The 27,527-nt window shown below is 35.6% G+C and overlaps 1 protein-coding gene across 3 annotated transcripts in view; it reads right to left on the reverse strand.

Annotated features, from left to right (window-relative positions):
- The window catches only part of LOC129753739 (katanin p80 WD40 repeat-containing subunit B1), a 53,626-nt gene that overhangs the window by 19,452 nt on the left and 6,647 nt on the right, over positions 1-27,527 (reverse strand). For all 3 annotated transcript variants that reach the window (XM_055749600.1, XM_055749594.1, XM_055749587.1), the window contains exons 2-5: positions 18,468-18,595; positions 16,886-18,397; positions 16,043-16,812; positions 15,901-15,975 (exon numbers count right to left, since the gene is read on the reverse strand). In XM_055749600.1, the coding sequence (XP_055605575.1) occupies positions 15,901-15,975; positions 16,043-16,812; positions 16,886-18,397; positions 18,468-18,595 (2,485 nt within the window). The remainder of the gene's footprint in view (positions 1-15,900; positions 15,976-16,042; positions 16,813-16,885; positions 18,398-18,467; positions 18,596-27,527) is intronic.

A 27,527-nucleotide genomic window follows, 5' to 3' on the forward strand; every position in this document is an offset into this window, starting at 1 on the left:
TAGCGTCGTATTTCAATCACAATATTACACATAACATGCTACATAAAATGGTCCGCAAAATCGTTTTATGATACAAATCGTACATGAGTACATCCCAACTCACATAAAATATCGTTTAAAGAGTCCATCAAATGTCAAATTGCACCATATCGTACAAGCTTACAACACACATCTTATAAAATGTGACTTAAGTTGTCAATCGATGTTAAAATCTCTGAACATCGTATAAGACTGCAACACATCTCGCATAAAGGGTGACAAAAATCGACATTCCATCGTCAGATTGCTTCGAGTCATACAAGAGTACAAAACATCTCGCATAAAGAATGACTTAAATCGCCAATCCATCGACAGATTGCTTCAAGTCGTACAAGAGTTCGGCACACCTCGCATAAAGGGTGACTTAGATCGCCAATTCATCGTCAGATTGTTTCAAGTTGTACAAGAGTTCAACACACCTCGCATTAAGGGTGACTTCAATCGTCAATTTATCATCATATCGCTTCAAGTCGTAAAAGGGTAAAACACACATCGCATAAAGTGTGGTTGGAACTGTCAATCCTCCCATCATCGTAAATGCGCATGAATCGAATCCTTTAATGTAACGTACAAAACGACGCCAATGCGACATAAAGTACCAAAGTATTTCTAACATCGTAAATGACATCACATATGATGTTGTCGATGTCGTAAACCAGAAAATAACGAAAACATGTACGTTTATTGCCTCCACTTTTGGTAGGTATATGCTTTTTTCTAACGTCATATACGATGATTTGTGTCGACATAGACGTACGTATATCTTTTGATATACACTGCCGGCCAAAAGTTTGGGATCACCCACTAAAAAACATGCAAATTTTGATCGTTCATATCTCAGCCGTCTTAGGACATATTGAAAATCTTCTGATCTCATTTGAAAGATAATGAGCAATAGCTATCTCGCACTCAATATTCAAAGCCGATCATCTCGGGATAGGGTGGACCAAATCTCAAAATTTGAGTGGCATTAGAATTCCTGTTCTTTACTTCTCAAAACACAATCAAAAAATTTTTTGAAAAAATTCAAAAACGTATTTTTAATTAATAAAATAGACACTTGAGTTGTCGTCCAAAAGTTTGGGATCACCTCTTTGTATGGTGAGTTTGGGATCATTCTTATAAAAACTTGCAAATTTATTTTATTCATATCTTTCTCATCTAACATCGTATTGCAGATCTGAAGGGTTCATTTGGAAGCTTAGGAATTGTTGTTTTTTAATAAATTCATTCAAAAATTATATTTTAAGGTGAGAACTATTAAAAAAATCTGGGAACTTTCAAAAAAACAATAAATTTCAGGTGATTTTTTATGGTTATCACTTCAAAATATAATTTTTGAATGAATTTATTAAAAAATAACAATTCCTTAGCTTCCAAATGAACCTTTCAGATCTACAATACGATGTTAGATGAGAAAGATATGAATAAAATAAATTTGCATGTTTTTATAAGAATGATCCCAAACTCACCATACAAAGAGGTGATCCCAAACTTTTGGACGACAACTCAAGTGTCTATTTTATTAATTAAAAATACGTTTTTGAATTTTTTCAAAAAATTTTTTGATTGTGTTTTGAGAAGTAAAGAACAGGAATTCTAATGCCACTCAAATTTTGAGATTTGGTCCACCCTATCCCGAGATGATCGGCTTTGAATATTGAGTGCGATTTTTTGAAAATGTTATAACTTTAGGTTAAGTTTGAAGTTCAAAATTAAAGCATTATATTTGGGCAAAATACCTCCGAGATAGCTATTGCTCATTATCTTTCAAATGAGATCAGAAGATTTTCAATATGTCCTAAGACGGCTGAGATATGAACGATCAAAATTTGCATGTTTTTTAGTGGGTGATCCCAAACTTTTGGCCGGCAGTGTACCTACCAAATTGTTGGCTGGGTACTGACAAACTTGTTGTGTGTGATGCAGTGTTCGATGTTTACTTTTGGATTCGAACTCAAAAAAATTGAAAAAAAATGACGGTCCTTGTTTGTCATATTTTGTCATTATTTCATCATATTATTATCACATTTGTCATATTTTTAAAATATATTTGTCATAATTTTTTTATTTTTGATTTTTGTCATAAATTGTTAAATTTTTGTCATTTTCTTGTCGTATTTTTCATCATTATAATTTTTTTTGTCAGAATTTTCTTATATTTTTATACTATTCTTCATAATTTTGTCAGACTTTTGTCATAATTTTGTCAGAATTTTGTCATATTCTAGCACATTTTCACATTTCAGCACATATTCTGTCATTTGTCACTTTTTCGTTCGTTATATTTTTCGTAGTTCTATTAGATTTTTGTCATTTGTCATAGTTGTTTCATATTTTTGTTATATTTTTGTTATTATTTTGTCTCATTTTTATAACATTGGTTATATTTTTTGTATATTTTTTCAGTTATTTTTTTTCACATTTTCCAGTTCTATTTTTTTTTTTTTTTTGAATATTCGAATATTTGATTAATGCTTCGTAGAATTAAAGTTTCGGTCGTTCCCCATTTTAGTTTATTCCAAATTTTATATCCAGCATGAGCAAGACAGATTTTTCATTTCTTTGTGATAATCTGGATTTTTTTGTGATGATGAAGATTGCAGATTTTTCATCTTTTTAGACAGAATTTAGATTTTTTAACGTTTAGTTTGCTGTTCATTGCTCTACGAGTTAGACAGACAACATTTAAAATTCATAATGATCAAAATTTTACAGAGTTCCAAAGGCATTAATAGTGTTCAATCGAAATTACACGCTTTCGGTTCCACTTCAGCGGCCACCGTTTTTTATGTGCCATTAGTAGCGCCTTCCGCATCCAGTCATTCGTTGAGTCCCGTGTGTTAAGTTCAGCCAGAGTCGTTATAACGAGCAGCCAAACGTGTCGGATATGTTGACACCAGGCAGTGTCACACTGCTGATGGTGCTACCACGATTATGTTTATGTACCTACTTCGACATGCAGCATGCTAACACGGGTAACATAAGCTCCTCCTTCCGAATGTTTATGTTTATGTATCATTTTTGTTCCCTCTATCTCGCGATGTAGGGGAAATCGAAACGTAGAACATGATGATACAAATAACTATATCGAGGGGGGAAATTGATGAAGCTTGTCTGCGCTAGAAATGATATGGCGAGACCTTTTTTCTGTTCAGATCTAAATAGCGAAGCATACATTAAAAAGACTATACGTGAGGAATTGTTTCCAAGAGGGATGTGGAACCCTGCTGTTATTTATTTAAATTAATGTAGACATGATTAAAGGCACAGTTGAAACCCTTCAAGGATAGAGTGATACTTTGCATTTTTTGTTTCGATGTTAACGTCAAAATGAAAAATAAACTCAAATTTTAGCGAATTTAACTAATATCTTAACATATTAAATCCGCGACGAAATCTAGGCCGAGAAGCACCGAAAATCGGCATTATGTATCCCAAAACTTGATGGACCGAATTTTACAATTTAGTGTCATATTAAAAATCAGGTTGAGCATTGTTAGTGAACTATCACAAAGGATGTAAACTCACTTATCTATCTGCTGTTAAGCTAAGCTCTGTTTAAAAAACGATATTGACAATAAAGGGCGAACACGAAATTATTGCGACACATTCAACAGGGCATAACTTTTTTTACCATTGGGTAAAAATCAACCAAATTTTGCACACTTTCTCATTGATGTTGTTCTTAGCGGGTTCGTCGACTGTTCTTTGTCACTTCAAATCCACAGAATGACCACTGTTGCACAAGCGCTCCACAAATACTTTTCGTTATGTATGCAATTTCCAGTGTGGTACTGATTAGATCATAGCCAATAGAAAGGTGTTGATGCATGCAGATAATGGCTTCGAAAACACTTTCTATGACCTCGAGTAACCCCTGTCATGAACTGTATTGTTTGATTTAGCTTTCGCACTTAGAAATTGTTGACCAAAAGTGTACTCTACAGTTCCAACTATTTCCGGAATCACACATGCATCAAGGCATGAACATTAACTTTCACCGCATGCAATAATCCTTTTATTTTCAGGATAAAATAACTTTAAATAATCACAGTTCAAGCACAAAACTACATTTGTTTAGCGAAAAATTCAAGACACGTTTATTGCTTAACATTCGAAGGGGCACTGACCTGCCGGTTTTCATTTTGTCTATTCTACACCTCTTTGTAAACTCATTTCAAAGGGAGAGTACTATTGTTTACTAACCAGTACTAGAACATACACTACTAGAGTGGAAGGGATGTTCAGCTTTTAGTATAAGCATGAGAAGTGAGATAAACGATAACAGATGTGTATTGTTTACATGCTGTCAAACTCGAATTCGTGTTTTTCGATTCAACGAAAATGGAGGTGAATCAACGCGTGTCGAGAGAACAAATTCTTTCCAAACACCTGGAATTTGTTGATCTGTTGCACCGGCAGTTGGGAAAAATGTTGAACATTCACCATTCAACCGTCTCCAGAGTGTTGAAGCGGTTCCAGGGGCGGTTGACGTTGAATCACGGCAAAGGAGCTGGAAGAAAACAGGAACCGGAGAGCAAAAAGACGGAGGGAAAGCTCGGCATGTCGCAGAGCTACGTCCAGAATGCAAAGAAGAGAGCTGGACTACATACACATATGTACAAGGTACAGAACTTCCCAAACCGCGATGAACGGCCACGATCGACGGCTAAAACTCGGGCACGGAATCTCTACGAAAAGATGCTGTCAAAATATGACTGCTGTGTGATGGACGACGAAACGTGTATAAAAGCCGATTTTAAGCAAATTCCGGGGTTGGAGTTTTGCACCGGCAAGAGGAAGTTCGATGTGGACGAAAAATTTAAGAAGAAGAAAATGTCGAAGTTCGCCTCCGAATGTCGCGTTTGGCAGGTCTTGCGAACTGAGGAGTGAGCCTTTCATGACAAAGGTAAATGCCGAGATCTAAAAATCTGATAGCCTCGAGAAGCGCCTTTTGCCGTTCTTGCAGTAGCACGACGAAGCTCCGCTATTTGGCCAGATTTGGCAACATGCCACTATTCTTCAAGTGTCCTGGAGTATTATGAAGCCAATTCGTCCATTCTGTTCCAATAGACATGAGCCCGCCAAACTGACCGGATCTGCGCCCGGTGGAGCTGTACTGGGCAATAATGAAGCGGGAACTTCGGAAGAGCAAGAAGACAGTTAAAGAAGAGAAGGACATGTTTAAAAAGGGGAAAAACTGAGAAGTGTTACCGGATGACACTGTAAATACTTTGATGGAGGGCAAAGCGTTCCATTTAAAGCCCGGTTTACAGTTCTTGTGAACTCGGACGCGAACGTGAACGTGAACTCACCACAGTGAAAAAATATTCCGCAGTGAAATGTCAAATCGGTCAAATCTCCCAAATTGGCAATAAGTTTGTTCAATGACAGACCGAAATTGGTTTCGATCAGAAAATGATAGATCATTCATCCAATGTTTTGATCGATACTAGTCGAACCGGTGTTTAAATTTAAATTCAAATTTCTTAAGAAATATATAAAGAACAAAAAATAAAACCTATTTTTCTCCAAGCCATATTCATCTTTGAAAACGATTGATTTAAAAAAAAATTAATAAAAGTCTTTATCCGTGAATACAATGAATTTAAATTTGAATTATGAATTTTGAGTACTCTCAAAAAGTATTAATCGATCAAAGAGTAACTAGCTTGAGCGATTTGTTTCTTTTGAAAAACTTCTTGAAAAAACGTTAAGAATAACTTATTCAAAATAGCCAATTTTTTTGTTCTTGATTGAAAATTTGCTAAAAAAAGGTTATCAAAATTACTTTTTTTAATAAAATGAAACAATCGAAAAGTTTTTATGAAATTCAAATGCATCGGTTTACTCTTGCTCATGATTTTGCTGCTTTCCAGTTCTTTTTGAACACATTATTTTTGAAAAATTTCAAAAGTTTTCCAATTATTTCCATACCTTTTCTGAAGCACACATTTGAACAAAGCTGTTTCTACTTTTTTTTTTTATTTTAATGGACTCTGGCCATTCGCATGGTTCTTGTTTACACTTATTCGTTGAGAAACTCTCTCAACAGGTACAATTAAATGGTGCCCAAGCGAGTTTTTAACATGAAAAAAAAATTATCTAATGCGACTCATTTCAAACTCGTAGTATTTTTAAGCCTTTCATTGCCTTCTAATGTGCCTGCAATTTAAAAACTAATTTTCATGGAGCAAAAAAATGTTCCGTCATCGGTGAAATTTTTTTCAGAATGCACATTGCCATTCGGACGTGAAAATGAACGCGGAATTTATATTCACCACTAGAGTGCCCCAAATGACCCGATTTTTGAGAAAGTTATGCGCTGCAGGCTAAAATTGATCCTAGGCCTAGTATAAGATCTCATGCCAAATTTGGACCAGATCGGATCACGGGAAGGGGTCGCTCAACGAGCCTGAAGTTTGTATGGAATTTTGAGACATTTTGTTCGGGAGAAACATGAAAAACCAGTTTTTCATCAATAACTTTGATTCCCGTCGGCCGATTTCTTTCAAAAATGGTTTTTCTTAAAGCCAAAATTATGAAAAATATTTTATCCCAAGACTGCATTTCGATAAGAGTTAAAATAAAAAAGTTATTAGGCTTCAAAAATGGGCTAATTTTTTTTACGGTGGTATTCATTCTGTTAATGAGGCGTCAATATGTTCGACCGCCCCGACAAAAAAACCGTTTTTGAAAGAAATCTGCCGACGGAAACTAAAGTTATTAATGAAATTCTGATTTTTCATGTTTCCCCAGAACAAAATGTCTCAAAATCTAATACAAACTTCAGGCTCGTTGAGCGACCCCTTCCCGTGATCCGATCTGGCCCAAATTTGGCATGAGATCTTGTACTAAATAGGACTAGGATCAATTTTAGCCTGCAGCGTATGACATTTCACAGGTTTTGAATTTCCCATACAAATTTGAGGCAGTCTATTCACCACTCTTGTTCGTTTTCCGTTTTCACGTTCGCTCAGTGCGTTTAAACTTCGAGCGGAATGTCAGTGAACGCGGAAAAAATATTCCGCAATGAAAATCGGGGTAATTGAAATAAAAAATGTTCAAGGGTTTTGAACAAGGAAATCAGTTCAAAAATATTCTATCAACCATTCCGCATCTATTCCACCGTTTCACGTTCGAAAAAACTGTAAATGCACCTTAACACTCAAGACTCCATCGATTAACATTTCTTTTGATTTTTGAAGTAAATATGTGTCTAAAACAACCCTTACATTTTGGTTTGATTCTAAACATTAGAAGTAAATTGACATGACATTTTCGGTGTCGCAATAATTTCGTGTTCGCCCTTTAACAGCAGACAGATACATAAGTGAGTTTACACACTTTAGAATAGTTCACTAACAGTGCTCAACCTCTTTATAATTGAATAAGCTTCCAGTTTCCTTGGGAAAGACCACAAAAATTGTCGAAACGTCGGGTATTTCAAATAGAAAGTTGTTTGATCAAATCCAAAACAATATTTTAGATTACGTTAAGGTGAATAAAAATCTTAATTTAGAGATGTCGTTACTAGGATTGGTCGATCTTGGATCGATCTTTGGAAGATCGATCTTTTAAACTCAGATTTTCGATTTTTTAGATCGATTCTTTAGCATGGAAAAAATCGATTTAATCGGTTTATTTTCGGTTCGATATTCCGATCTTTTGGATTCCTTCTTTCGCTGAGCGGAGACATTGAGATTCATTTTTTACTACCGATTTATATAATATTAAACAGTGTCATTTGTTTAGCATCTACACCAGTGGTTTTCAAAGTGGTCCATACCGTCCTCTGGAGGGCGTTAAGAACTTCCTCTGAGGCGGTGAGCTCAAGTTTGGAATTTGGGGGGCGCCGGAAGGGCTCAGGGGGGTGGTGAGGTCGTTCCGAAATCACGAAACAACGTAGATTTGAAATATTAACGAGTAAACACGAAGCAAAATAATGAAATTACTATTGTAATACTAAACATAAAATTACAGCCATGATTAAAACTAAATAATTTCGCAGAGCTGCAAAGTAAGTTTTGCCCTTGTATCTCAATCACGAGCAGATTTTTTTTTTCAAACGGTCATTTTTACACGATGTTGATCTGGTTTTGTCAGTTTTAACTGGATTTTACTAAAAAATATTAATAAACAATATGGAAAGAATAATAAAATTTTCGCAAAGAGAACTTTTATTCTTTTATTCCTTCGTTTAATAAAGTTACAAATTTGCAAAAGTTTTGGTATAAAAAAAGTGAAAAATCGTATTATAAATATTGTTTCTCAATGTACGCATTGTTTCCGACTGTTTAAAATAATTCATAAGGAAAATAAAAAAAAATCATGAAATAAGCTTTTCAGATTTTTCTCTTCTCTTTTTTTATCCAAAAACTGGCAAAAATCTCGAACATTGGATTTCATAATTTTCAACTCTAAAATCTTGCTCATGCGCCCAAAAAACCTGGTATTCTTCATGAAATTCCGAGAAAAAGGCGAAATATAAACACATAAAAAATTATTGTTTATCCAGGCACTTGAGCTGCGTTATAATCTCATTTCACGATTAAAAATAATTTTTCAAGCTAAAAAAGGTCGTTATTTGTCGAAAAACAATTTATCATGTTAACCCCAATTAGAGTTTTTGGTTTGGATTTTGGTAGTATTGTGGAAAAATCTGCCCTTTTTCTAATTTTTTTTCTCTGAAAATCCAGACAAGCCCTGATAAAAACGAGCAATCTGGAATGCTTAGTTTATCACTATCATTGCCAAAGTTCCGTTATTATTATCAATTTTAAAGTCTAAGATCGACGAACGCTGTTTATCTTTGTTAAATATATAAAATTGTTTAAATATAAAATTACAATTTATGATATTAAGAAATACGTTATTTCACCGGCTTGATATTAATTACTGTTTTATTAATACAATAATGACAAAAAAAATGGCAAACAAAGAATTTTGTTCCACAAAATTCAAGATATAAGTTTTGTTTTCAAAGCAAACTGAATTTCTTCAAATTTAAATATTTGTTCTGGATATGGTTATTTAGCGTTCCTGATCATCAAATTTTAAACATTTTCTAAAAAATTTCTACGGGGGGCGTTGAACTCAAAAAAAAATTGTAAAAGGGGACGGTGAGGGAAAAAAGTTTGAAAACCACTGATCTAAACTAAGCTTGCTTGAATTTCCCGGCTATTTAATACCTCAAATTTGGAAATGGTCCTGGCTGGTCCGGTTTTGCGGATTTCAGTGAAAAAGCCTGGCTTTGTCCGGATTTACTCATCTTATTTGTAAAACAAAAAAAACTTTAAGGTACGAAGTGCGATTCAAAATCTGCTGATGGGTTTCGATGAAAAGTTGGTTGAAATTCATTTTTGATATTTATTGAATAATATTTAGGATTTACAAGAATTTCTCCGGATGTAGCTCGGAATTTGGGTTGAAAATTTTCAACTTAGATGCCCGAATTTTGTCAGGTTTTTAGATAAAATAGCCCGGTCTGGATCCGCGCGGGGAAAATTTTGCAACCTTAATCAATTGGATATTGGAAATAGATTGCCTTTTGTGGAGTTTTTGTTATCAGATTTCAATACATCGTTACAATCTAAGTTTTAACGTTAATAAAAGGTGCTACCTCTTTCAGAGATCGATCCTTCAACTCCGATTTCTTAGGTGGATCGATCCTACGATAGTTTTACTGAAACGATCCTGGAGATCGATCTTTTCCTGAAGATCGAACAATCCTAGTCGCTACCCCTTTTTCAGATGCTCTGGCCAAATTTGAAGCCATTTTAGCGAGTTTCAACTATACGCTGGGCCTTAGTTAGTTTTGATTTTAACATGTAAGACTGAGTTGATTCTGGAACATTTTTTAATTTCTCCTAAGGTCACAAAAGTTCCGTTCTGGTTCAAAATTTTACTATGATTTTTGCAGAGTTTAAAGTTACGATCTCACAAAAAATCTCAACTTTAAGGTTTTAATGGTAAATTTCAATATTTTGTTCTGAAAAAAAACATGATTTTTCTTTCTAGCCTGAAATCGATTCACCTAGCTTTTTGATGCCAATTTATAAAATCAACGAGGGAAATTTTCAGCTAAACACCTCTACCGAAGACCGTAACTTCATTTCTTTTAAGGCAAACTATAGTTATCAGCTGGTGATGCTTTGGTTGCATGCAGACTAAGAGAGACTACGTAACTACAAAAAAAAAACACAAGCAACGAACAAAGAACACCAAATTTCTGATGGAAATCGGCAAAGACCCAAGCGATCAAAAGGGACTAACTATTGAAAACTTGGAACATGGAACTGCCAATCTCTAAATTTCATGAGTAGTACCCACGTGCTCTCCAACGAATTGAAGGGTTGGTCAGTTTCATCAGAAACTCAACGCATCCCGTAAAGGCTTTGAGCCAAAGGCCGAAACATGCCGGGATAAAGACAGTGGCATCCTGACGGACAGTCGTGAGGTGATCAAAAGGTGGAAGGTAGAAATTAAAAAGCAGCACTTCGATGAACTCCTGTACGGCGACATGAAGGAGATCAAGACGGTGGGGCAAGGTACATAGCCGGCGTAGCCAACGACGTAGAGGAGCCACTCCCAACGATGAGTGAAGTTAAGGAAGCCATTCGCCAACTGAATAGCAACAAGTCTGCTTGAAAGGAGAGCATCGCAGGTGAACTCTTCAAAATGGGCCCGGAAAAGTTGGGCGATTGCCTAAACCGATTGCAGGTCAGGATCTGGGACACAGAACAGCTACCGTAGGAGTGGAAGTAGGGGGCAATAATCTACAAAAAGGGCGACAAAATAGACTGTGAGAACTACCGAGCGATCACTGTCCTCAATGCCGCCTACAAAGTGCTTTCCCGAATCCTACTCCGCCGCCTAACGCCACAAGCAAACAGGTTCGTGGGAAGTCATCAGGCCGGCTTCATGGAGGGACGGTCAACGACGAACCAGATCTTCACACTACGGCAAATCCTCCAACAATTCCGTGAACACCAAGTCCCTACGCAACATCAACAGATATCCCGGATTTGCTTGGTGTAAAGGTGAGACTGCACGATCACTTTCGTTGGATCAGATAAACCAATTGAGACTCCTCCAGCTCCTAGACAACTGATTGAGGGCGAAAGTATCAGCAATCGATCGAGCCAGCATCAACAAGAGACACCCTGAACTGAAACAACAGTATGCAGTAAGAATTCATTTAGTTTTTTATTCTAAAACTCGCCTCTTATCGTAGGTTGAGGTTAGCGTTGTGCTGGGAGAAAGAAGTAGAGCGCGAAAGAACATTCCAACAAGGCAAACCAGGAAGTAGGGTTAGTGAAACAAACTGAAAATCCCCTACCACAAATGGTGTTTAGATACTATCGAATTTACAGAGCACGTACGGAACTGCTGCTCTGGTAATGACTCATCCGACGTTGGGAATTGGAAATGCAGAAAGAAAGCGATCCCTAGCGGGTGAGTAGCCAAATTATTGGGCTGCAAAGGAGTTTATGTAAAGCCAAGATTAAAAATCGGCAGGTCGTTTATGGGGCTGAGCCGTTGCTCCAAAACCGATCGCTTTTCGGGACTCGATTTTTCGAAAGTAAGGTGCGGATGTGGTGAGGAGCCAGCCAGATCGAGCCGGCAGCTGCGTCGGAGGTGCTCCGGGCAGCTGCGTACGCCCGTTGAAGCAGTGCAGCCAGGAAGGGTTGCCAGTTTGGAGACATTCCCGACCGGATTCTGTGATATTAAGCTGTGATGCACCTGTGCCGTCCCTGATTTAGCTGTGATACCCCTGTGCTGTCCAAGCTGTGATATGATCGTTGTGCGATTTGATGTTATGGTAGGAAAAACGGGCCCGTGAGTAGATCTAATGTAAGCTAGCTTAGGTTTTTAATATGTCGTTTTAGAGAAACGTAAAATTGCTACAAGATTTGGGTTTTGCGCATTTGTGTTTTGGGTTAGCCGTGCATCACACTGAAAATCAGTGGTGTTCAACTTGTTTTAACCTTCTAACCTCAGAGGTCATTCGGATCTGATCAACCGCGACGAACTATGGAAAATTATGGACCAGAACGGCTTCTCCAGGAAGCTGACCAGACTGAACAAAGCGACCATGGTCTCACAGTCGACTCGGCGCTTCAGCTCATAGATGTTTATAGGTAGCTCATCAGGTAGTAACTCCTCGAGTTAGCTGACTTCGTCTCAGTGCCGGTTCCGGATCGACGGAATTTTGTACATCATCGTCGTCCTCATCGCCTGGGAACTCTGCACTGCTCCCATAGCTGCTTTCGCCGGGTTCATCCCCAATCACACTGTTACTCACAGTTTTAATGGGATCAATAGACAAATCGGCTAACCACTCGGCTGTGGGTTCGGGTGTTGACACTTCGGCTAATCGCTCGAGAGTGTTTTGTTGTTCTGGTACATTGGCTAACCGCTCAAATGTTAATACAGGCTCAGTTGAAATCTCGGGCTTCTTAATGGATGAGGGGGGTGGCTCTACGCAGTTTTGCTCAGGCTTCGTCATACTGGTTTCATCGAGGTTTCGATGGATTTCAATGGATCGACTCGACCCGTTACAAAGCCTGAACACGTTGTTTGCATAGCGCACGAAAACAAGTCGTTTGGATCTAGAATCGAGCTTTTGCCGCTTTTCTTTCGGAATCTTTGTGTACGCTGGGCACTCGAAAATCCTAAGAATATTCAGCCTGGATTTTCAACCAAACCACATTGCATAAGGAATCTTGTTAACCACAAGACCCCGTGTAGGTGACCGGTTCGTCAGGTACGCAGCGCACAAAATGGTTCTCGATTAGCGAATTGGCGAAAAGAGAACGAAACCAAAACAATCTGTTTTGGTTTTGCAGAAAGTGGCCGCGAAGGATCGGATTGTTCGACGTCCGGAAATTCCACCAACAGGCGAAAAGAAACCGTGAAATTTCAAATTAGTTTACTTTTACTATGCAAGTGGCAATTGTTTAGATCAGTGGTTTTCAAACTATTTTTCTTCACCGCCCCCTTTTGCTAAATTTTTGAGCTCAACGCCCCCCTGAGTCAATTACTTCGAAAATATTTATAAAAAATGTATATTGGGTCGTTGAAAAACCATATATTTTGGACATTTTATTGTAGTATACTTTGAAAAGGTTTTATGAAGCACTTATAAAAAGTGTTATAATTAATTTCAGAATACTGAAAAGCCAACACATAATCTATAAACTGTAGAGCATAACAAAACTTAAAATTCCATCAAAATAAATTGCATCAATCCTCGAGAAAAATATTTAAAAAAAAATTAAATTCTCAGGACATATTCAAAATTCGGGAAAAAAAAGTTTAATAAAACGCCTATTTCTGAATTTTGGTTAAAAAAATTCCAATTAAATTTGCCATTATTGTTCACAAAACAATTACTGCTGAATCGGTAAAATAGCACCAAAAGTTTAATGCATAGTTTGATTTAGTATTTTTTTATGAGCAAAGATTCGAATGAATGATAAGTCTGAAATAAAATTGAAAAAAAAATAAAATTTCAAACTATTCTGGACAAATTTTAGAAAATTGTAGTCTAAATTTGATAATTTACAGGTCTATAAAATGCACATTTTAGTATAAAATCGAATAACTTTTAATGTTTAATCATGAAAAATTGCAGAATTTGATTTTTTTTTCCAATTGAATTAAAGATAAACAAATCTTAACTTTCAAGAATTGTCATAAAAAATTTATGTTTTTGAGTATAACCCAAAATAACTTACAAAACCAGATCAATGTACACAAATCGTATACAAAATCTCATAATAACAAAATGTGTCTGTGTTGAGACCTGCGGAGGCAAAATCACATAACTCTGGTAACTCATAGATGTTTTTGTAATTAACCTAGTTTTAGAGTTTGGTTGGTTTACAGAGTTCTTCACTGTCGTTCTATTGTTGGACGTTAGACGTACTCGTTGTCATTTAAATTCTCAATAATTCTGTAGTTTGAGAAAATGTGAATTTTTTAATGAACCCACCGCCCCCCTGAGCCCTTTCAATGCCCCTCAAATTTCAAAGTTGCTCTCACCGCCCCCCTCGAATCTCTCAACGCCCCACACAGGGGTAAATGAACCTAATAAGCGATCAAAATTATTTGTGGACAAACGGTAAACGATAGACATTTGATGTCTTCGCAACATTTTTATATTTTTTGATGATCTATCAAATTCTTGAAAGAAAAAAGTGATTTTTTCACCTGGAAGGGAGATAAAAAAATTATTTCTTGAAATAATTAGTTTAGCGTCTTGATGTCTTCACAAAAGTTGTAGATCTTATTATTTTAAGCAACTTTGTTGAAGACATCATAAAGATCGCATGAAATTCAAAAAAGTTTCGAGCATTTAAAAAATAACGAGAATTTTAACAAGTAATTTTGAGTTTTTATTTAATATCTTTTTAAGTATACGATTTACAAACTTGGTATATTTGAGAAAGTTGTTCAAATTGTTAAAACACACAATTTTGTAGAACATTTCAAATACATATTTCAACTAAGAAAGGAGATATACTGCAAAATATCCAAAATAATGCCTTTTTTCAGTAAGTTATAACCTTAAGAGTTCGGACGAGTTCGGATAATTTTTTGAGTGGATTTTGTTGGTCAAGTTATTGGCTTTCCATTGATATATAAATTAAACATTAGTTTTGAATAGATTTTCTGCAAACTAGCAATCAATAATGAGCTTTTTCCTTTAGAAACACTTAAAATTCGAAGAAAAAAAACCTCAATTTTTCCTGTTTTTAGAGGAAAAAGCTCATTTTTGATTGCTTGTTTGAACAAAATCTATTCAAAACTAATGTTTAATTTATATATCAATGGAAAGCCAATAACTTGACCAACAAAATCCACTTAAAAAATTATCCGAACTCGTCCGAACTCTTAAGGTTATAACTTACTGAAAAAATGCATTATTTTGGATATTTTGCAGTATATCTCCTTTCTTAGTTGAAATATGTATTTGAAATGTTCTACAAAATTGTGTGTTTTAACAATTTGAACAACTTTCTCAAATATACCAAGTTTGTAAATCGTGTACTTAAAAAGATATTAAATAGAAACTCAAAATTACTTGTTAAATTCTCGTTATTTTTTAAATGCTCGTAACTTTTTTGAATTTCATGCGATCTTTATGATGTCTTCAACAAAATTGCTTAAAATAATAAGATCTACAACTTTTGTGAAGACATCAAGACACTAAACTAATTATTTCAAGAAATAATTTTTTTATCTCCCTTCCAGATGAAAAAATCACTTTTTTCTTTCAAGAATTTGATAGATCATCAAAAAATATAAAAATGTTGCGAAGACATCAAATGTCTATCGTTTACCGTTTGTCCGCAAATAATTTTGATCGCTTATTAGGTTCATTTACCCCTGTGTGCGCCCCCAAGGGGGCGGTAAGGACCACTTTGAAAACCACTGGTTTAGATGAACACATTTCCCCAAGAAATTCTTGAAAATTTCAACAAACGAAGCGCAGACACGATACGATATTCGTTGAGCAGCCTGAATCCCGATAAAATTTGAAGGATGGTCAATGGATCAATGGGAGTCTTTTTCAGTTTGTTAACATCGAGTTCGATACAACCAAAAGGTTTTCCAAAATTCTAACAGAGTGTTATAGATGGAAATTTCTTTACAAAAATATACGTATGATTTGTTATACAAAATAACACAAAACAGATTGTTTAAACCTTCCAATTCTAGTTCAAGATTTGAAGGCATGATCCAACATACAATGGAGGATGAAATTTGTATATAACTCTGTTAAATTTATTATAGGTTTTATCAATAAATTAGTAAGTAGGACTAGGACACAAAAAGATCGGTACTTACAACTTATATTCGCTCTGTAACAAATCATAGATTTTTGGCAGAACCAGTACACACATGTCCAGTGAAATATTAGCCCTGGATCGGAATATAAAATTAATTAATAATTAATCAATACAATATTATTCAATTTGAATAAGCTTACGTTTTCTCCAGTATTGCACCGAACAGATCGACCATAACATGCGGGTCGTTCATTCGGATGGCAATTTTCATTGCCATAGACATGTCACCGGACTGGGTGTAGTTTCGAATGGTGGCTAGTAAAGCAGTTCGATTGCAAAGTGCTTGGAAGACACTATCATGTTCGTTCATCAGCAATTGAATTTCGTATTCTTCGTTGGTGCTTAGACCTCGATTTATAATCCCTATTCCATCCCCGCCACTTCCTCTCATACCATCATGACCGACAAAGCGAATTACCGGTACCGGATGATGATGCATGGCAGTGGGGATCCCTGATGGCGGTGGCATCATAAGGGAATCCCGATCGAGAAGTCCACCTCCTCCGCCGTCCGAGATACCAATGTGAGACAAACTGTGACCAGTTCCAGAACTCATGCTATTGTTGTTGTTACTGTTATTGCCGTTGTTGTAATGAATGATACCAGCTCGATTCATGGTTGCACTGTTGCTATTGTGATGGTGATTATCACCGTTGGACGTGTTGCGGTGCCTCATATCCAAGGAAGTTTTTGATCGAACAGGTTTCGTCACGATCTCCACCTTGATGTTGGCGTTGTGTTGAGAACTGTTTCCACCACTACCACCAAGTCCGCTCATGCTGTACCGATTGGTGGAGTTTTTCATATTGTTTATTTGTGCGGAGCTTTCGCTTTTGCGTATTTTACTACCTAGGCTGCTGTTATTTCGAATGGGAGAACTTCCACGACTGATAGGCTTTTTGAATGTAACCTGTTTGAAAATAAACAATTGATAAATTTTATTTAATTATTATAGTACTAACGAAATATAATTCCCAATTTACCTGTTCTTCCGCAGCAAGCTTATTCAGCTCTAGTGTACTTCTACTGGTTGATATTCGACGGGTTAAGCTACTGGCGGCAGCCCGCGCTGCGGCCACCAAATTTGGCTGAGATGGCCTTCGCTGAGCTGCTAAACTACTGCTATTGTTGATTGAATCTGTCTTCTGTCTCATAAGAGTGCTTCTAGAAGATGTTGGCAATGTTGATGTGGTGTTACCGATATTGTTGCTAGAATTAAGAACTGTGCTGTTATTGCCGGTTGTGAGCTTTGGTGCATAATCTGGAGGTTGAGCTTTTTCCACTCGGAAGTCTTCCTTTTCAGCATCGGAAGCATTGTTTTTGCATGGATAGTAGTCCAAGTCGCTAGAATATCCAGTCGAGCTGCTAATGTTATACATTTTCATTTCTTCCTTGACCAGATAGTTGGAGTTCACGAGTGGTACAGGAGGGGGGACATTAGAGACTGCGATCGAAGAAGACGGAGGAGTGTAGGAATCAAAGTTACTGTTGGTTCCTCCGCTGCCATTACTATGGCTAAAGTCAAATGTCTTGGGTTCTACATGCACAGAACCTTCTTCTTCGTCTATCATTTCTATGCTTAGATTGGGAGACATTCCTCCGTTCGAATTTCCTTCCATTGCGTCGCTCGAAAGCATTCGGTCACCAATTGATAGCCTTAACTTGCCACTTCCTTTGCTAAAACTTTTCCGTGAGCTTTGATTATGATTAAAAGGTTGATTTTTTGGATTGTAAAATGGCTTCAAATGGCTCAACTTCATTGCATGAATTGCTACATTACGGTTTTCATAAGAACCACAAATTAACTCTTTTGATGTTACTTGCATGTCTCCAAGGAACGTCCAGCTTGATTCAACATGATCAAATTCTTGATCCGGCTCCCATCCAACGATTGAAATGCCTGCGGCTGTACCCACAAACAGACATCTTCCTCCTTCATCAAATGTAATACACTTTACCGTGTGACCCTTCGAATGGGTTTTGTCCGTTCTCGATATCAGTTGCTTCTTCTCCAAATCATACAGATCAACACTACCGTCATTTCGTCCAGCAGCCATGAGGAGATCTGATGGATGGTACTGAACACAGATCGCTGGCGACTCCCTTTCAGTAAATTCCATAAACTGTTTGCTCATCCTGATGTCCCAGATAATAACACAACCTTCGGTACCAGCCGAAGCAATCCAAAGTCCATCCGGGGAAAATTTAACGGAGTTTACATGTGAAATGTGTCCTCGGTAGCGTTTAATGCACACTTTCTCCCTAACATCCCACAACCTTATCGAAGTGTCATGACTTCCAGAAACCACGTACTCACTGTAGGGATGGAAATCTAAAGTTCGCACTGTTTTCATATGCCCAAAAAATGTGGTGTACTCGGTGCCTGAGTTTAGATCCCATCGTTTGATAACGCCGGTGTCATCTGCAGAGTAGACAAAATCGTCCGAATAGGCAAATTTGACACAGTCAATGGCTGAGTTGTGACCCGTCAGAGACTGAAATGAGAAAAAAGCGCTTTTAGTGAATGGCAATATGCAGAAAATGTTGCTCGTTATTATTTATTACCATAAAACATTCTTTGCTACCCAGCGTCCAAAGATTGACGTTCCGGTCTTGTCCTCCGGTGACTAGCACCCGTCCGGTTTCGCCGATGTCCAAACATGATACCTTTCCGTTGTGTGCTTGAATATCATCTGCAAAAGAAGGATACATAAATTAAATTAAAACAAAGTTTTTTCATGGTAATTCCTAACGTGAACTCTTTTTCTAGAAAAGAGAGTTTGCATCCGATCTGATCTCTGTACATCTGATTTGACCTCAGGGCATTCAATTATATCAGTTTTTTTTTTTTTTTTGATTAATTTATTTGCTCTCTCTCTCTCTCTCTTTTGCTTTTTCTGTTTCTATTCGCTCTATCCTTCGCTTTCATATTTCCTATTTCTCTTTATTCTCTTTTTCTCTCGATTTAGTTTTTTCTCTCTAAGTTCTTCAATTTTTTCTATTTTCTCTTTTATCTCTGTCTGATATTTCCTTTCTTGCTCTTGGTTTTTTTTTAGTTTTCTGTTCTTTCTGTTCTTCTTTTTATATGTTCCTATTTTGTCTACCTGTTATTCTATTTTCCTTTTTTTTCCTCCATTTTTAATAGTTTTTCTACTTTTTCTATCTATTCTTCTCTCTTGCTCTCTCTCCTTCTATTTTTCTCTCTACCTGCCCCAACTCGTTCTGTCTCTTTCTTTCTTTCTCTTCATCTATCTCTCTCTTTTTTCTTCTCTATCTTCCTCTTTCTACTGTTCTCTTCTAATTTGTATCTCTCTCTTTTTTTCTTATCTTCGCTTTTTAGCTCTTTCTCTCTCTCTCATACTACTTTTTTATTTTAAATTTCTTTTCTGTTACCCTTTCCGTTTCTTTTTTAACTATGATTCTTTTCTCTCTGATTCGCGATATACTTTTTCCTTAATTTCCCGTGTTATGTTCTATGCTTCATTATGCTCTTTTTTACATAGTTAACATAATTTCTCATTTTTATTTTTTGCTTCTTGTTAATTTGTGAGTTTGTGAACATGAGGAACATGAATATAAGCCGTTTTTATATGTGATAATAAGATAAATTTACACTTTAAAATTTTATTTTGTAGTTCGTTATTCATGGTCGATTTTTTTTTATTAAAATATAAAGCTTTATGTAGATGTGATATACATCAATTTGCCATTTACGCAAAATTGAGAAATGTAATCCAATTTAAAAGCCTTTTTATTTCAATTTTATAGCTTGTCTTGTTTTTAATTGACCATTGGATCTCTTATAATTAAGGTTTATTAGTACATAATGCACACATTTTCTATGAGTTTCATGTCACCTGAATTGGAAAGAATTGTTTCTATTCATTCAAAACTAATTACCGATGAAGTAAAACTGTATCAACAATTCAAAGCAGACCAGCTCAAGACAATTCTCAGGGAATTGGCACACGAAAGCTTTTGTGCGTTTTCATCGACCTTTGAAATTATTTATTCATTCACCGATCCGGTACGCAATGAGTCAGTTGGAGGGCTTGAAGAGCAGCGAACATATTTTATTACCTACAGAAGCTGAAATGAGAACATGCCCGAATTGGTGCGCGTTCTACAATCTTTGCTACCGGCTTCTACAGTATGTTTATTGAGTTATACTCGATCCGATGGATCACTCTATTAATCAGTTTGCAGAGATTTGATTAATCTGTCATGTTGTTAACAAAACTCTTCGGAAAGAATGGATTTAAAGCTACACTACACGAATGACTTCAAACCTATTATTTATATACAGCGAGCGCGACAAGATATTCAAAAAAAATTATTCTTTTCTGTTGAAAACATTTTTTTTTGGTTGAAAGAAAATTTACTTTGTTTTAAAAGAAACATGCAATTGAACAAATTTTTTTTTAATCAAAGAATTTGGTTAAAATCAAAGTCTAAAATTATTCAGTTCAAAAAATTAATTCTTTCTTTCAAAAATTATTCATTTGAATCAAAACTATAAAACATTGATTTAAAGAAAACAAGAGTTTGATTCAAAACAATGAATGTTTTGAATCAGAGTCAGTTTTGATTTGTCCCAAAATCCAAGTTTTCTCTCCATGAACTCTTCCAATAGTACCGTGGAATCGTGCAAACGAAGTACTTTTGAAACTATAAAACTAAATTTTTATCGCCACTCGCCAAATGTACATCACATTTACCATGAAATATTTTTAATGCAAGAATAAGAATTATACTGGTGTATTCTTCAGAATCCGAGGAGTCCAATGGTATATAACAGTGGTTTTCAAACTTTTTTCACTCACCGCCCCCTTTTGCAAAATTTTCGAGCTCAACGCCCCCCAGGTCAAACTTTTATAAAATCTAAAAAAAATAAAAATATTTTTTTAGAATTTTACTTACATATTATTTTGTTTGAAAGGAAAATGCAAATTTTCATTATATATAGGGAAAATGACCAAACATAACAATTTAAAAGGGTGTTTTCTCGAACTTAGCTTTTATACACTTAGACCTTTTGGCTCCAAGAGCCTCATATTCCTTCAAACCCAGTAAAAACTTAACTCTATATTAAGTTTCCTGGAAATCACCTCAACTGATTACATTGTTTTGATATAAAATCATATATCTTAAATTTTGGTCAACAAAATGCTATATTGACCATTAATTTGCATTATTTTATACAAACCTGGTAAAGAAAAGGTTAAAAAATATTATTATTTTTTTTTATATCTGAATATGTGTTTCCCTATTCAAAGTGATGCAGCCTTCATGGGTCTTAAAGTTGAAGATTTTAATAACTGAATTCCGACAATGTTAGTGAATAGATTAAAAGTTTATCCATGGAAAATTGAACAATTGATTGCACAATGATTTAAATAAAGATGAACAAATGAGAACTTAAAACGAAAATTGCCGTACCTTAAAGAAATTCTTTCATATTGTGTTTCCAAAACATTTATAACTAAATAACATATGACGCCTTTTCACAGATTTTTTGAAGGTTTTTTCTGTTTAGCAGATTGTTTTAGACTACACATTTAAAAATTATCAAGCATTGCCATCTAAAATTAATCTTTTTAGTATATCCCAAAATAATCTTCTAAAACAAGATCAACATATAGAGCGAATACAAAATCTGTGACAATTTAAAAAATCTTTTAGATACATTAAAAAAAAATATTGAGATACTGGAACAAAAATTTGCTTGCAGCTCTGCGAAAATAAATATAGTTAATTGATTCTTAACCTGATGTTCAGTTCTGCAACGTAATTTCATTGTTTTGCATCGAACTTACTCGTTGTTATTCCAAATTTTCTTTGTTTCGTGATTTGTGAAATGTGAATTACAGCCTCACCGCCCCCCTGAGCCCTTCCAAGGCCCCCCAAATTTCAAAATTGAGCTAACCGCCCCCTGGAAGCGCTCAACGCCCCCAAGGGGGCGGTAGGGACCACTTTGAAACCCACTGGTATATAATAAGAGCAAGTTCACTGATGTTGGAAAAAAGTGGTAGAAATTTTGACATTTTGAAAATTTTACCATGCAAAAATATTTTCAAGATCTTTGGACGATGTCTTTTTTACAGCACTGTTTCAATTTCATATGTGATAGAAATATTGCTATTTTTGCATCACAGCATGCGAAACTACAACACGTCAGGCGCGGTCCTATGGGGGGGTGATCGGGGTGATCACCACCCTTCCCCCCCCCCCCCCCCAAGCGGCAACAAACCGTTACAAAATACTCGCAAACGCTGGAATTTCTATACAAACTTCGAACTCTTCTTAGTGGGTGTTCTTTCGAATTTTCAAAATTTTCCACTCCGTGGGGGTGATTGTTAAAATAAAAGAATTTATTTATTTCTTAAATTTTTAAAATTGGGAAAAATTGGGTCCGCCAAACTAAAACAGCTGTAACTTGCAATTCCATAGACCGATTTTCACCAAATTGCTTTTGTTAAGGCACTCCTACAGTGTTTAATTTAATTTGCTGGCCATATATGTTTCTTTTATACATTTTTTATACATTCATAACTATTCAATTTTCTAAAAATATAAAAAATTCTACTTTCAAAATTAGAGGTGATGAACAAAATCTAATAAAAATTGAGTTCAAGAATAAACCTTCAAAAACAGCTTTTAAAACAGGCTCGGAAAACATGCCTATGTATTAATTTTTCCCAGATGAGATTAAACCTGTGATAATAATATCCCGTCATCACTCGACTGTTTTCTCGGGAACAAGGTAATCGCTCAAGATATTTTTTTTCTTATTTTGACTAACACGACTGGAGCTCCAAATTCACACCAATTATATCGCCGATACTGTAGCTCATCAACCCAATAATGATTAAAATTTTAAGTGGAAATCCAGCTTAATAATTTAAGTTGCAAATCCACCCTGAATCTGAAAGTTCCGTTATTTCAATCGCAATTGATTAGGACTTTTCATTGAAAAATAGTTTAAGCTTTAAGAAATGAACCCTTTATTATTTTTTTTAAATTTTCAATTGTACAATAAGTTTGAAAATATTGAGTACATGATAATATACATATTGAGTGTACGCAGCAAAAATACGATTTTTCACTTTTTTACTAAATCATTCGTTTCAAATTTGTAACTATTTCTTTCGACTGAGTTCCAATAAATTTCAAAATCTATGAGAGCAAATTGAAATAAAGTACCGAAAGCTGCACACCTAAGAATTTGATTTAAATGATTTTGTTTAAGAATTAAATTTATTTTCAAAAATTGAAGAATCGAAACAAGAGTTTATTTTAATTCGTTTTTCCGAATCACGATTCAGCAATATACTTCAGAAAAATAATAAAATATTCAGTTTTTAATTCATAGCAATTGTTAACAATTTCTCAAATAAATGTTTGGATTTCTAAAGATTTGTTGCTAAACGAGAAACACTAAAATTTTGGTGAGAGTTTTGCGGTGATATATAGATACTCAAGAAAAATATTGTAGATAACTTGAGAATTTTTTCACATTTCTTCTATAAAAATATGTGTATTTTTTCATTTGTAAAATTACATTTAAATCGGAAGATTTTTAAAGAGTTCTTAAATTGATAATTTTTAAACTGCTGAATATACAAATGACGGAAATGATATTTTTTATTAACAATTGTTCGCAGTGAATAAAGGGATGTATAAGTTGTTTAAAAGGATATCAAAATATGCATGTAGAGAAAGTTTGTTAAACTTCTCTTATTTCAATTTTTTTTAAATACAAACCTCAACTTTAGTTCAATAAAATTTGAAGGGAAGAGGAGAAGCAGTGTGCATCATGGTCGTGTAATATTGTTTATTTTTACGAAGTGTATCTTATCAAGTTCATCCATTACTTTGATGATAAAAACATTGTTTAAACCATTCCAAAATTGATGCTGATATGATTTTTTTTTTCAAGAAGGCATTTTTAGCCTCTATTTTTTATCTAAATGTTCAACTCCAAATTCAAAAGGATATTTATCAATTCACAAGGCCACAAAATTGACATTTTTTAGATGGAAAGAATTTGAGAGCTAATTTTGATTTTTCTTGGTGCCCGAAATTATTTTCAAATACGTTAAAAATTATTTTAGTAAATTCTGCACTTCTCTGACAAAACTTTTAAACATTACAAATAAAATTCGAAATATGGGTTCATACCACATTTCTTTCCCCAAGAACGCAAGTAATTTTGAATTCTGTGATAAAAAAATGGAGTTTTCTGTTTGTTTACTGTTCCCAATTCTGTAAAATAGTAGGCTTTTAACGAATGTTTAAAGAAGTAATGACTACATTGAATTTAAAATATTTCTCGAAGCAGAAACCAAATTGTTTTTCAGGCTTAAGCAAATTTTTTAAATGGAATATAATTTTTGTTTTTCAAAACATTCTTTAGCTATGTCAGAAATACTTGTCTTTCCGAATTATTAAAAACTGTAGATTTTTAAGAATCAGTTTTTTTCATGTTAACTTGTAAGTTCATCAGTTATAAATGATTGACTTCACTCAAAACTGATTCATTTAAAAATGTATAAACTCCATATCACCAAAACGAGAGGTGATAAAAAAAATCTAGTTGAAGATTCGAGTTCAGCACACTAAAATCTACTAAATCAATCATTCAAACATAGACATTAAAATGCTATCTCATGCATTATTTTGGTAAGACGTTTTTATTAGAAAAAAATCAGAAATTTTCAAATATAAAAAACTAATCCTTTTTATCTTCATATTATATTTATTTTATTAAGAGTTTGATCACCGTGATTTTGTTTGTAAATCAATTTATAGACCTTATCGGTGAAAATTAAAAGAACATAATTAAGAACATTTCAACATTATGAAAATTCTTGGCAAATAGGAAGTTAGAAGAAATGTATGGATATTAAAAATGAGAGATTAGAATTTTATAAGAAGCATTTTAATCACATGTCATCAATTCTTTCCTCATGGATAAAAAAAATGAACAATTAAATTAATATGGTTAATAATTAACATTATTATCAATTATTCTGACCTGATCTGATTTTTTGTTAGAATTCAAGTTAAATTTTTTTTACCAAATCTGGTGTTATATGATGTATTTTTCTTCTGGCTCAAATTATGGCTTTATTCCAAATTTTAATTCGCATTCGGTTTCTGATGTTTTGAAAATACTTGATTTTTTTAAATACAAAATAAAAACAAACATGTCGAATAATTTATTAATGACTAACCAGAAATAAAATTGATTTGAAATTTTGTTTGTGATTTATTTTTATATCAATAATTTTTTGTCCTCTTTTTTAGTATTGTTATTATTTCAAACAAAATTTGAAATTCAAAACCCCCAACCCATGGACAAATATTTAAGTCTCATTTGAAACTGTAAATTCCCAAAATTTTAACTGTTAGTTAACCAAATTGTCGAGAACGGTAACCAGGTCATATTCGAAAATAGCCGGTGTGCTGTTGCCAATTCCTACGGAGAGGTTTTCGCAACCGGAACGAAGGCGAATGGATTATTCAAGTTTGATGGTCAGAAGTTCCATCAGAGCTTGGCTTGCTCGTCCGGTGGAACTCAATCGATTTGGCAGAGCAGAATGGGTCACCTACACACAAGAAGTCTGAAGCAACTCCGAAATGGCCCGGTCTCCGGAGTCCAATTTCAAGATGATTGTGATGACGCGTGTAAGATTTGTCCCCTTGGAAAACAAATCCGTTTACCTTTCAGCAAAGACGGCTCTCGGTACTACATCACGTTTGTGGACGATAAATCCAGGAAGATCTTCGTCTCATTTTTGGCGACGAAGTCTTGCAAGCGTTCCAGTCCTTCCACAGTATGACCGAAAGATAACAGGGTTGCAAATCATGACCATTCGAACGGACATTGGGAAGGAGTATACAAATCGAGTTTTCCAAAGCTTTTTGGAACGACTTGGCATCAAACACCAAACAACCACCGATTACACCCGGAGCAAAACGGCTTGGCGGAGCCAGTCGACAGGTTCATCGTCGAACGAGACCGGTGTTTACTGGGCAGCACTTCTGGGCAGAAGCGGTGCCCACATATGTTTACCTGTTGAATCGATCACCAACCAAGACACCTGAAGAAATCTGGTCAGGAAGTAAGCCGGATTTATCGCATCTGAGAATTTTCAGAACTACGGTAATGGCTCACGTTCCGAAACAAAAACGAAGCAAATGGGACGCCAAAGCTGAAGAGTGCATCCTTGTTGGCTATGAGGAAGACTCCAAGGCGTATAGAGTGTATAGGTCCGGGATGTCACGTTTCTGGATGAAGGGAGAACAAGTCGCAATCAGCATCTGGTGTCATTAGGGTTCAACATCTTCAACCAGTATACATACAGCTGGACTTTCAGGAACCGAACCACTATTTGATTGATTTCAATGGTAGTACACCTGCTCGTGATATTTCAGCTTCAGTCAAGAATATCTGGTCGCCACAAGCCAACTGATGGTAATGCTCAGGCATCCGAGTCCAAGCAAGGACTGGTGGTGTCGCAGTTCCAAGCGAGCCAAAAAATCCTAACGGTCAACAGGTGATCCCCAACCCCCTGAGAGGCCCTAGGCGGTAATGATGGCGATCGTTGGTCGGCTGCAATTAAGGAAGAGTACGACGCGCTGATGAAAAACGTAACCTTGGTCGATCCACCGAAAAGTCGAAATGTCGTTGGCTGCAAATGGACGTACAAGACGAAACGAGACGAACGCGGAATCATCATTCGTTACAAAGCCCGCCTGGTAGTCCAAGGGTTCACACAGAAGTATTGATGCGATTACCACAAAGTATTCGCTCCGGTGTGGTGCGACAGACTACCTTCCGCACGTTGTTGGCCGTTGCTGCTAAGCGGAAAATGGTGGCTAAGCAATTCTCCGCATTTCTCCATGGCGATCTTGAAGAGGAGATACACATGCGGCAACCACCCGGTTTCATCGCAGAAAGATTAGAACGAAATCGCAAAAGTAGTAGAAGAACGAAACCCCTTTCGGCTACACGACTCAAGAAGTCGGCGATCGACGCTGGATTAGAATCAACCGATCAAGGAGGAGTGTTGGAGTAGGCCGATCTCAGGTGAAACTAATCACAGCAATCGAGATACTCACTCCAATGTCATTAGCTCTCAAGTTTTTCCAATCATCCGCATATACAACTTCAATCTTCCAAGACGTGTTTTCTTGAACTCTTTCGAAACCCTATACCTACTTCAAAAATTATCATTCCAGAGAGCCAGTGTGGCTGTGAGCCCGCTAAACTACTGTGCTTTTGTTGTTGGAAATTATTTGCCTTTAGTTTTTTTCTCTTAAGTATCCGAATCAGTTAATGCAAAATGCTGAAACCTTACAAAAAGTTCTGTATGACAGACTGAAATTTTGAGACTTTAAGTAATTCAATGGTGTCAAGTTTGTAGAAACTCGGTTCAGTAGTTCCTGAGATATAAGGCTTAAGATCTGACGTTCCCACTATTTTTCCTTGGTGTCCTTGGTGTAACCAAAACTGACGCTGGTCCTTTGAGTATTAAGAGATTTTCCTCTAGAACTAAGAGAATTGACATTTGAGCTATAAGACTTTATCATACTGCCTCTTTTCATCATTAACATGAA

This window comes from Uranotaenia lowii, chromosome 1, assembly GCF_029784155.1.
Source record: "Uranotaenia lowii strain MFRU-FL chromosome 1, ASM2978415v1, whole genome shotgun sequence".
Lineage (NCBI taxonomy): Eukaryota > Metazoa > Arthropoda > Insecta > Diptera > Culicidae > Uranotaenia > Uranotaenia lowii.